Consider the following 12,515-nt stretch of genomic DNA (forward strand, 5'->3'; position numbering starts at 1 on the left):
GCAGCTGCCCATTTTAGTCATTGATACTGGATGGCTTACAATTCAAAAGGAAAAAAAAACATGATTAAAAATACTAAAAACATTTTAAACCAATAAAAAACAGTAAAGTATCCAGATTAAATATACATAGGAGCAAGATACTTGGCCAGTTAGCAATATAGCCAATTGGGTCCTTAACATATTCAGCACCAGAGGAACAGGAACACAGCCAAGTTTTTAAGCCTTTATGAAAGGCTTAGAGGTTTAGGGTCAGGTACAAACAGCTGTTGGCAGAGATTGAAAGGGAAGTTGACAAAAAGGGCAAATATTGCTGGATATCAACCTCTTGCAGAAATAGATTCTTCCTTTCATAGAACGGAGAGCTGAGTTTGGTAGTAGTTAAGGCGCTGGTCTAGAAACCGGAAATGGTTAATTCCAGTCCTGCCTTAGGCAAGAAAGCTGGCTGGGCTAGTTATACTTTCTCAGCCCAGCTCATCTTACTGGTTTCTTGCTGTAGGGAAAATAGGAGACAGAAGTATTAGGTATGTTTGTTACTATACATACACATGCAATAAAAATTTAATAATAATAATGTAGAACTGTCCAGGCAAGTTCTAATTATTTTTCTGCAAAATATAAGTTACTGTTGCATTTCTTTGACTGTCACAGGGTTTGGATTGAGTATGCTACAGTATACATATTTATTAACTTGCATTTTTTTCGTTTTTACTAAGTCAATCCTTTCTCCCTCCCTCCCATAAAGCTGTCTCAACTCAAAGACAAACTGGCTGGATGGTATTTTATTTATTTATTCAGTTTATATTGCTGTCCATATCACATACATGGTATTGGATAGCTTATAAAATTAAAAACACACAAAAAGTACAAAAATAACCAGATACATGAAAACAAACAGTATTACAAACGATAAAAAACTGTAAAAACCATAATCTGCTTAGAATTAAAACCAACACAACACCTAAAAACAATAAAGACAAAAAGAGGGAAAAGCCACATCATCACAAAAACTAGCCAGCATCATCATTCACACCATCAGCCTATCTTATCAGAGTTTGTGGGAAAAGCCAGTTTGTAAAGAAATGCTTAACCACTTGAAGGCCATTCCCAAAGGGTAGGAACAGAGAAGACCCCATGATACTGCCCAGTGAATGAGATTTGAAGTACAGGATGAGCAGAAATAATAAAGGCGAGGCAGTCTCTCAGCCAGATTCAATGTCATAAAGGAGTTTACGGTTGGTGACCACCATTTTGTGACTGGAAGCTCAGTTGCAAAGTTCACATAGCAGAGATATTTCAAGGACTTACCAAGCTGTATCCATAACTTTTTCCGCTGCTCATTCTGCTTGAGCTGTAGATCTAAAGTGGTCTTCAGAGGTAGCTTTGTGTAGAGTCCATTGCAGTAATCCACATTTGAAGTGACCAAATATCAGGGACCATGAAGAGAGATGAACAATTGGTGCATTAGATCAGTGTTTCCCAAACTTGACCCTTTGAAGATGTATGGACTTCAACTCCCAGAATTCCTCAACCAGGCATACTATTCCTCAACCAGGCATACTGGCTGGGGAATTCTGGGAGTTGAAGTCCATGCATCTTAAAATAGCCAAGTTTGGGAAACACTGCATTAGATGATTCTGTGCAAAGAACCAACCACTGCTATTTGCTCCTTAATCAGGCAGGAGCTGGGAGTTCAGGATAAGTACACATCAGCTCTGTGCAACTCCATTCAGAGCCAAAGATCAAAAATCAACAGGACCATACAATTTGTGCACCCATAAATATTTGGTCTTTTCAGGAGTAAACTTTAGCTTGTCCCCCCCCCCCCCAAATCCAGGCCCAGGCAGCTTCCAGACACAGACATGAATTGACATAGCATAAGTAATACACTGGGGATACCTGATCTCATGTTGCTGAATAACAGTAATTTCATGTAGAAGATAAACAGGAGAGGTGAGATTGGAATATCAAGCCCTGAGGTAACCTGCAAACTATGTGGTTGGATAGACCTCCCTCTACTTGGCAATATAAACTGGAACTGGTCACAGAGAATAAAAACTACTTCAACAACATGCTTACTACTTCATGGATCGAAGTTCACATTATTTTCTGGGAAGACTTCAGCCACTAGGAATTGGCATTAAGAGAAGGATAACTACGTTTGCCTGCTCTTAGCATCAAGTGTGCTTATACGGTTTCTTATATATGCTTGGTCTGATTCTCCTCTTGTCTTTTTTCAGTAGTGATCTAGGCATTCTTTCTACTCTTCCATCTCTCACAACCCTTTGGAATACCTAGTATTACAAGACTCGCTCACAGAAAAATGCATTGATGTAAATGGACACAAGATCCTCAGTGCACATCTATTTCAGATGGAGTCTTAAGAACATCATCAGATCCCCAGGAAAATAAATCCCAGCCTTTCTGAAATCCATCTGGGTCTATTACTGTAGTCACTTGGGACAGACTAATTGTATAGCTTCTGACTTCTCTGTGGACAGTGGGCAACACTAGCAAGCCAAAAGCAACTACAAAGTGATTTGTCCTTGATAAAGAACTGATGGTAATGTAATCCACCTTCAGTTCACAACTGCCCAGAGACCAAAAAAAAAAAAAAGTAGATCCAGTATATGATCCTTGATATGTATTGGACCCTCAAAAATTTGGTTCAGATCTCTGGCCGCCACAATGGTCATAACTACTCTGGCACACCAGGTCTATGACACATAAAGGCAAGTTAACTTTTCCCATATTAATAGCTTTGCAGATTCTGCTGCAGACTTGATAATGGAAGCAAGCTTTGGTGGCCAGTACAACATTCGCAAACCAACCTGCTTCCTAGAGACCACCTAGGATCTCACAACATTTTATCTATGGTATAGAATCCTCCAAAAGTTATTAAGATATTTGGATGACTGCTGCTACTCCAATCCCTGGGATTGCAGCTGGTACCAAAACCAAAATTTCGATGAGCATATCTGCAAGAGGTGATCACCCACTTCGATCACCCAGGTCTGAATGTTTCATCTCAAATTAGGTGTCTCGTTCATTATAAGATCATGGATCTTGTCACTGCTTTATTATATCAACCTGACCAACACCAACTGAAGACCAGACCTGCTGAGGATCCTTATGTGCAGCCCATAAAATAAAATGGAAAATCCTGCAATAACAAATAGAATGATCTTTTAGGGATTTTATTCCTAGTCCATCTGCTGTTTTCTAAAACTATTCTGCTAATTCTGTGAAAATGTTACTGGCTGGCGAACATATTCCACAAGAGGGATTTTATTATTATGAAGTATCATGGAGTATTTTATTATTGGATACTAGTATTCAGTGTATTCAGAATTTTACTTGTTTATATTTCCCATTTCTAAACCGCCCATATCTTTCATAATGACTAACTTCATTTTTTTGAGAAACGAAGACATAAATTCCCATATGATTTATAATAAGCACAAGCCACTTGGTGTGGTTATTGTGAGGGAAGTAAGGGTAATAAATGCTTTGTGCATTTTTGGTGCCCCAGGAGTAAAATTGTGTTAGCATAACTGTGTCTTTATCTTGTTTTTCCCAAAGTTCATACAGCTAGCCTTCAAAAGTAACTATGAAAGTTTTATTTCTCTTGTTGTTTTTTATAAAGAACGTAAAGGATCTTGGTCTGAAAGAAGAAACTCAAGCATTGTTGGTAGGCGTTCTCTAGAAAGAACCACTAGTGGGGACGAGGCCTGTAACCTGACTAGCTTTAGACCAGCTACTTTGACAGTGACAAACTTTTTTAAACAGGTATTCCTCCATTTTTGATATAGTAACACTTGCTACAACTAGTCATATATTGTTATTGTTATTATTTTATAATACGTTATCCTAACTAGTTAAGGTTTCATTAGGACTTCAAAAACTATAAATTATATTCACAGATGTGCACACAAAAAAGCCAGTTTAACATCAGGATAGAAATCAGGTAGTCTCCATGAGTTAGACTTGCACAAATAAGCTATATTTTGGTGATATATTTGGTAAGTAGCACCTATTCCATATCTTTCTTAACTAATATTATAGATTATAGAAATACTATGAAGCCTGTTGACAGGTAAATTGATTCATAGCTTGGAAATATCCAATGTATTTGTTTTCTTTTGTTTTGGCACCATTGAGTCACTGCTGACTCCTGGTAACTGCCTAGAGAAGTTCCTGCAATTTTCTTAGCAAGAATTTTCAGAAGTGGCTTGCCATTGTCTTCTTCCGAGTGCTGAGAAAGATTGACTGGCCCCAGGCCACCCAGCTGCCTTTGTGCTTAAGACAGGACTAGAACTCACAGTCTACTGGTTTCTAGCCTGGTTCCTTCATTGCCAAACCAAAGTTGGTCTCATCCATTCATGTATTATAGCTATATTATTACCTGTGTAAGCTTCCATTGCAAATTGAAACTCCTTTTTTGTATAGCAGTTCTATTTAACTAGTGGTCTGTGATTGCACACTTTCTCAGACATACATCTTTGAAGGAATCATGGGAAGCCACATACTTTTGAGGGGCAAGAGTTTGGTGCATCTTCTCAGCCTGCTTCTATCCCCTTACCTAATTCATGTGTGGAGTCAGTGCAACAGGACATGTAACACTAAGCTTTATATTCTCACTCTGATGTATATGAATTCAAATGAGATAGGTTGTGTGTCATAAGCATCATGCAGCATGTTTGAAGCACCCTTTTCTACTGAATTCTCCAACATCCTTGTGTAACATAGTCTGGCTTTGGCACCATTAAGTAGGAAAGTGTACCATATTTTAAATTGACTACTTCTAATGCTTTTCTAAGTTCAGTAGCTCCAAGGATACAATGAAATAGGAGTAATTACTGAGTTAAAAGGAGTTGTACTGATAGTCCAGGAGAAGACGGACTGTCATGGTTTTTCCTCACTTTTGAAATGCAGAAAACATTTAGTACTCCCTTTGATCTGCACTCCATCTAACCTTTTTTATTGGGTTTGCTTATAATTCAAACGAGAAAAAAAGGATAGGGCCTGTTTATGAAAATAAATGAGTAAAACAGTTGTTAAGTGAATCTGGCTTCCCCATTGACTTGCTTGTCAGAAGGTAGCAAAAGGTGATCCCATGACTCCAGGACACTGCAACTCTTATAAATATGAGCCAGTTGCCAAGCATCCAAATTTTGATTACGTGACTATAGGGATGCTGCAACACAGGGGTGAAATGTTCGGACCGGATCACCCGATCTGGTAGCGATGGAGGCAGGTAGTTCGGAGAACTGGTAGCAAAAAACCCTGCGCCTCACCCCCCATGCCCAGCTGAGCCGCACAATCATGAGAGGCTTTTTTTTTTTTTTTTACTTTTAAAAGCATTTTTTCTACAACCTCTTCGGCCAAAAAATGCTTTTAAAAGTAAAAAAAAAGTCTCTGATAATCGCAAGGCTCAGCTGGGATCGTCAAAGGCTTTAAAAAGAAAAAAAACCCTTTTTTTCTTTTAAATGCCTCTGACGATCCCAGCTGAGTTGCCTGATCGGCAGAGGCTTTTTTAAAAAGCCTCTGCCGATCAGGCAACTCAACTGGGATCAGAGCCTTTTGAAAGCATTTTTTAACAACCTCTTCACTGAAGAGGTTGTAGAAAAAATGGTTTTAAAAGTTAAAAAAAAAAAAATTGGCCACGCCCACCCAGTCACATTACCCCCACCACCAAGCCATGCCTACAGAACCGGTAGTAACAAATTTTAGATTTCACCACTGCTGCAACAGTCATAAGTGTGAAAAATGGTCATGTCACTTTTTTCAGTGCTGTTGTACCTTCGAATGGTCACTAAATGAATTGTTGTAAGTCAAGGACTACTGTATAGAGGAGGACAACATGGAATACTGGTGGAAACTTGTTACATGGCTGGAAATGATTCCTTCCTTTATTTATCAACTATAGGAAGGTGACCGGTTGAGCGATGAAGATTTATACAAATTCCTTGCGGATATGAAGAGGCCTTCTTCTGTTCTAAGGCGCCTGAGACCTATCACAGGTATAGTGTACATATCACTGCTGAAAAGCATATTGAAGATCAGTTTTTATTTTCTAAGCAAATGGCTATTTTTAAAGTTTGATTATACTATAATTTGTCATTCCATAGCTCAGTTGAAGATTGATATTTCTCCAGCCCCAGAGAACCCACACTATTGTCTAACTCCAGAACTGTTGCAAGTAAAACTTTACCCAGATAGTAGAGTTCGACCAACAAGAGAGATCTTGGAATTTCCTGCAAGAGATGTTTATATTCCAAATACAACTTACAGGTAAGAAGAAAAAAAAATAATTTTTGCACATTCAAGTATTGCAACGTATCTTATATTCTGCTATTCTTCATGTAAACATAGTTGGCTGAGGCAAATTATATATAGGTTGTGGAACACATTGAGATGAATTACTTTTTCAATAATTGTTGATATAGATGAACCTAAATTAGGTTCACCTGTTATTTTTGAATCGTATCAAAGTCAATTTGAATAACTGGTTTTCAGTTTAGAGTATATTTAGAAGATCACTTATGACACCAACAGGTTAATTACCAGAATTTATTTTTTGTGTTCATTTAATTTGAATAGTTAAAAGTTGAGTAGAAAAGAATCTTTCCTCTTTGGTCTTTACATTCCTAGATATAACCTAAGTGTTAAATTAATCTTGTTTTGCTTGGATTCTACCTATTCTTTAGCTGTGTAATATCGTCACTAGATCAAAACAAAAAACATTACTGCTAAGGGAATATGTGTGGGTAGAATGGAATATTTAAATTATACGATGCCCTGGTTATAGTAAAGGTACTAGGACTGCTACATAATTTAGTGTGCTATTCCACGAAGATCTGGATGGAAGAAATACCACAGTGGAAGAAATTATGCTTCTATTATTAATAATACTAATTCAAGAATGGATTGTATTTTCATTTTAATCAAAAGTGAACTATGGTTGTGGAAGGTACTATAACACTATGCCAGTTGTAATTGTCTGCTTACCACTGAGATGCAACCCTTTAAAATGTTTACATATGTACACCCGTTTGCTGATGATGTGATGCAAATAATTCAATTCCTTTAATAATCTGAATTAGATGGAATTGTGTTTTTCCAAAATATATAGTCAATTAAAGTAGCTGTGTACTTTATATTTATATTTGTGTATTCGCCCATCACTGGATGAGCTGACCCCCCCAATCTTTAACCAAAATACCATGAAAAATAGATAATCTTATGATTATCTATGATAAGCCAATTGTGAAAATTAAAACACATGATCAATTTGAGGGTTGGCTTATCTGCGGCTGGCACATTTTTCATGGTATTTTAGTTAAAAAAATTAGGGTCATCTTATCTTAGGCTTATATGCGAGCATGTATCTTATATAGGCTTATATGCGAGCATGTATAGTACAGTACTAGACTGGGTCTGGGAAAATGCAGACAAATCTCTAGCTGTGCAAAGATATAATAAATGAACTCTGCTTTCATCTGTTGGTCATTCAGGTGTTTGCTACCAGCTTTGATAGCTAGAACTGTGCTTTAGTTCTTTTCCACTGCAAATAATTTGGACATTTATCATGCATAAGTAACCTAGTACTATATTATGAAAGTGATAGGACAGCTAGAGAGACATGCTGCCTGTCTCACAATGCTGAAAACAGGGTCATTTAAACAGAGACAAAGAGCATTATTTTGCAAATAGAAGGTATTTCTATATATAGAAATGTTGGTATAGGTATTGGCTACTTGCTAGATGTTTTGTCACCAGTTGCTAGCACAGCTTCCTGCAGCCTCAGCTAACTTCTGTTTTGGGGAAGTAGAAGAGCTTTCCCATTTATTTTCTTTGCTCCCACAGCAACCAACCAAGTCCTTTGATATTAATCAATTGATATTCAAAAAATGTCAACCTGATCTTCTAAAAACTGTGGGCCCGAAAAGAATAATTTTCCTAATGGATTTTCTAGTTTATCTGAATTGGTTGAGCTCTTGGCTTATCAGATTTGTGCATTATTATTTCCATTTTCAGTGCACCCTTTCAGGCAAAGCAAGAACAATATCACATGCTTTGAATAGTATGTCAAAATTAAATCTTTGGTCTTCTCATTATAATCTTACTTAGAACCACTTCTGTGTGTGTGTGTGTGTGTGTGTGTGTGTGTGTGTGTGTGTGTGTGTGTATGCATGCACATGCACCTTTGAGTCATTGTTGACCCCTGGTAATGACCTGGACAAATCCCTGCAGGGTTTTTTGGCAAAATTTTAGAAGTGGTTTGCCGTTGCCTTCTTCCTAGAGCTGAGAGATAATGAGTGGCTCAAGGTCACCCAGCTGGCTTTGTGCTTAAGTCAAGTCTAGAACTCACATTTTCCCAATTGCTAGCTTGATGCCCTCACCATTACATCAAACTGGTTTTTTCTCTAGTTTAGCGCCTTGACCATTATGAATTATAATATACATATTATCAAAGAATGCAATAGTTCTTCAAGAAGCATTTTGCTAGGGAAACTTGTAGAACAACCTTCTCAAAAACTTGAGAGTTCTTGGAGGGAGCAAGCCAAATTTCTAATTTCTGAAGGAGAAATTTAATCATCTTCAATGCCATATCAGGAAGAACGTTTGGGAGGTAATTTTATCTCTTACAACTATATATGTTTTAGGGATTAGGGAAGAGGGATAATAGTTGCAGTCAACCAACCATTAGGTAGTGTGTAATAAATCAATGCGAGTAAAAGTCCTAGCAAGGACAGAATGGTACCGAATAATATATCTATAATAAAATCATGAAAACTTTATGCCAGATTTTTTTTTCTATTGAGGTTATGGTTTACAACTGAATTATGTGTCACCTTTCAAAGAGAAGGAATAAACCACCAGCTACTTCACGTACTGTATTCATTAGTTGCAGATTAAAGCTTCCTTCTCCTTTATATTTTCTAGATTGCACAGTAATAACATGTGTTTACTCAAATAAGATTCTGGGGAGCAGACTAATATATAGGAAAATATAGTATGAATTTTCTTCAGTAGTTCCAGAATCTGCATTTAATATCTTTGGGCAGAATTGCTTTGTGTTGTTATTTTTTTATTATTTTTAATTTATTTAATAGATACTCTACCTTTCTCCTTTGCCATGCAATCAGGGATACTAACTTTTCCCCCCCCCAAAAAGAATATAGACATGAAAAACTAAAATAAAAATAACACTAAAATGGATAAGTAATTTAATAGTAAAAAGTTTGGGGGAATTACAAGTATTTTTGTAGATTTTTTAAGTAGTAAAAAATAGAGCTCAGATGCAAATAGTTAGGGAATGTGTTTAGCGTAAACAGATGTTTTGACTTCAGCAACGTGTGTCATATAGGAGGCAAACCCTTCAACATGAAGAAAAGGTTTCGGTTTTCAGGAGTCCATCTCAGCTTGCCAGCAGAAATAACACTGTGAACAATATCTTTATGTGAGCAGTAGTATGACAGAACCTCTTTGTCTCCTTTGCTGTTTGTGTCTGTGCAATCTTTTAATAGGACTTCCAGATAAATAGCGTTAGACATGGAAAATTCTGAACTCATTGCTACCATCTAGTGACCATCCAGATTTTTGCAGTTCAGATTTGCTAATCTTAAATAGTGGAAATAGAGCAGGCAGCAGCCAGGTGAGAAGCAAGGGTAGGAAAGGCATCAGTTAATGTTTTTTAAACAACTCTCTATTGAGAAATAATGTTATGGGAAACGCAGTCCTAGGGCAGGTGGTCATTGTCAGGGGCACACAAAGATTGATCCTGCAATAAACAATATCCATGCACAGGTAAGCAGCCAGACAGTACAACCCACTTTCTCTCCAATAGTGTTCTCCAGGATCAGGTGATGTTCTTTTGCTTTCATTTAACTGGTGATAATATTGAACACTCATAGCCATCCTCCAGATAAAGTCCCCCAATACCTGATATTTTAGGATACAACTTTTGAATCAGAATGCTTAATTGCTAAAAGACATTTCCTTGATTTAAAAGCACTGATTTCTAAATTTAAAACAGTGTTACTTAATTTTGATAAAGGACTCTGCACTGTATGGGCATTTCATGTTGACTTTTAAAATGCTTCATTATAGAGATAATATTTTAGTATCATATTGTGATATAGTTAGTTATTATTGTAAACTGAAAGATGGTATAAATGAAATATAGCTCTATAGTCTTTTGATTGAACTATTAAAATGATTCAAAAGGGTACAGATTTTTAATTAGATAATACACAATCTTATAATGTAATTGCCCAGATACAAAGCTAATAACTCAGCCTAAAAAAGAAAATTCACATTCAAAAGGCACTTCTGTGAAGATCTGAACTGCAAGCATGAAACATATATTTTGTATGCATTGTCTATTAACATACCATAGTTTTTCTTTTGGCAATATGCATATTTAATCTACGTTGTTCTTGGCATGTATTAGAAAAAAATATTTAGATGCGGTGTATTGTTTACATCTATCTGAAATCCCTCTGAAAGCCTACTGATTAAAACAAAATTGCTGATGTAAATCTAAGGGTTGTTTTTCCACTTTAGCAAGTAATTTTCATGGTTTTATAAACCATCAGTTTGTTTTCAAAATACATTGCAGTTGATTTGTTCATCAAAAACACCAGTAGTATTTTTTGCTTGATGGCTTTTTTTGCTTGATGTCATGAGACAATTTCTCACGGAACTGTTTAACTTAATTTGTCATAGGCCTAAATGTTTAACACTATTGTCGATAAGAATTATTTGGTAGATACATTGATAAGGTTATGCCTATGTTAATAAGAATATATAGATAATGACATCAAAATACTGTAATTTAGTGTCATAACCATGATACTCTGATTCAAATTTTGTATACTTCCAGTGAAATATAATTGGATTTGTTCTCACATTTGGGTGGAACTTTAGAAATGTATATATTTTTTTATTTTAACAGAAAGCCTGCTTATTTATTCCTTCATTCACTCCACTTGTATACCACCAATTCATTTACAGATTTGTGGTGGTTTACCAAACAATCAACAAAAAAAATCCATAAAGCAAGTTAAGCATTCTATACTATAATGTAGTTATCTGTATTTGTGATCTCAATAATTTATCATTTACAATTTTGAAATAACAAGGAACTACTTGAAGTTATCTTTTTAGTCGAAGCTAATTTTAAGAAGCCATTATGATACAAAGGCTTATATTATCAGGAAAGTGAGGAGGAATATTAAGTACAGAGTGAGAGGTACACACTTATCTCAGAACTAGATAGTTATGTCCACCAGGGTGATATTTAGGATATTTATATTTAGAACGTCACATTTCTCCCAAACGGTGAATGTCGGAAGTGTCAGAGCAATTCTCCAGGATTCCCAACCAGTCTATTTACTTAATACATGAATCCAATATATGTAGACACCATAGAGAGGGAACACAAAGCTAGGAAAGGCTGCTATATATAGAAAAAAATGAATAAAGGGTTTCACTTTGCAGTCTTAGTGGGATGGAATCAATGTTCATGTTCCAGCTGAACATTTTGAACATGAGGCTCATTTGTTTTATGTAATTCATTTCAGTGGAAGGTTTTGCTTAGATTGGGGTGGGGGTGGGGGGTTATAGGCATGTTATGAATAGAGCTGTATAACTAGGAGCAACATAACTTGCATATTTCCCCTTAAATGACTTCTGCTTTTAGGTGTCTCCATTGCTTCCTGCTTAACAAGAGCTGGAAAATCCATGATCTATATTCCGTATATAGTCAACCCCAGTCTTTGTAATCCTTTAATACTTACATTAAAAAAATAAGAGAAGAAAATAGATATGTTAAGCCTCTACTAAACTTCACATTCCTATTTTCTTTTGTTAAACAACTCCAAGGATACATTCCTCTGTGGCTCCCAGATAGCAATGGCAATAGCACTTAGACTTATATACAGCTTCATAGTGCTTTTACAGTCCTCTTTATGCAGTTTACAGAGTCGGCATATTGCCTCCAACAATCTGGGTTCTCATTTTACCGATCTTGGAAGGATGGAAGACTGAGTCAATCTTGAGCCGGTGAGATTTGAACTGCTGAATTGCAGCTAGCAGTCAGCTGAAGTAGCCTGCAGTGCTGCACTCTAACCACTGCGCCCACATTTTGCTTTAGAGAACTAAAATAGAGCATTAAACTAAATAGAGGAGAAAAACAGCTTCCCCTGTGCCTAAAGCATTAAGATTGCTGCTGGCAAGTCTCTCCGCCCCGCCCCCCCCCCACTTCTGTTTGAAAACACTTGATCTCTGCCAAAGAAGTGAATAGAGACCACTTCTATCCTTGGCAAAAATGAAAATAGTGATTCCTTGTCTGATTAAACACTTCCTGCCTAATCATGTGAGATAAAATCTTTTTTTTTTTCTGTCCCACACTTCACGGAAATAAAGCAGTGGTGATTCCTCTTCCTTCCCTAAGGCAAAATCTTGTTCCAAGGAAGGAGATCTTTCCATTTTTCCTGCCTTTCTTAAGG

General features: G+C 36.5%; 1 protein-coding gene across 1 annotated transcript in view; it reads left to right on the forward strand.

The window, feature by feature from the left end:
* Positions 1-12,515, forward strand: part of DOCK7 (dedicator of cytokinesis 7) — a 124,260-nt gene that overhangs the window by 36,430 nt on the left and 75,315 nt on the right. Inside the window, exons 12-14 of the mRNA XM_070941286.1 lie at positions 3,644-3,786; positions 5,927-6,020; positions 6,129-6,291. Coding sequence (XP_070797387.1) covers positions 3,644-3,786; positions 5,927-6,020; positions 6,129-6,291 — 400 coding nt within the window. The remainder of the gene's footprint in view (positions 1-3,643; positions 3,787-5,926; positions 6,021-6,128; positions 6,292-12,515) is intronic.

This window comes from Pituophis catenifer, unplaced genomic scaffold (genome assembly GCF_029215685.1).
Source record: "Pituophis catenifer annectens isolate HBS135680 unplaced genomic scaffold, rPitCat1.0.hap2 SCAF_3, whole genome shotgun sequence".
Lineage (NCBI taxonomy): Eukaryota > Metazoa > Chordata > Lepidosauria > Squamata > Colubridae > Pituophis > Pituophis catenifer.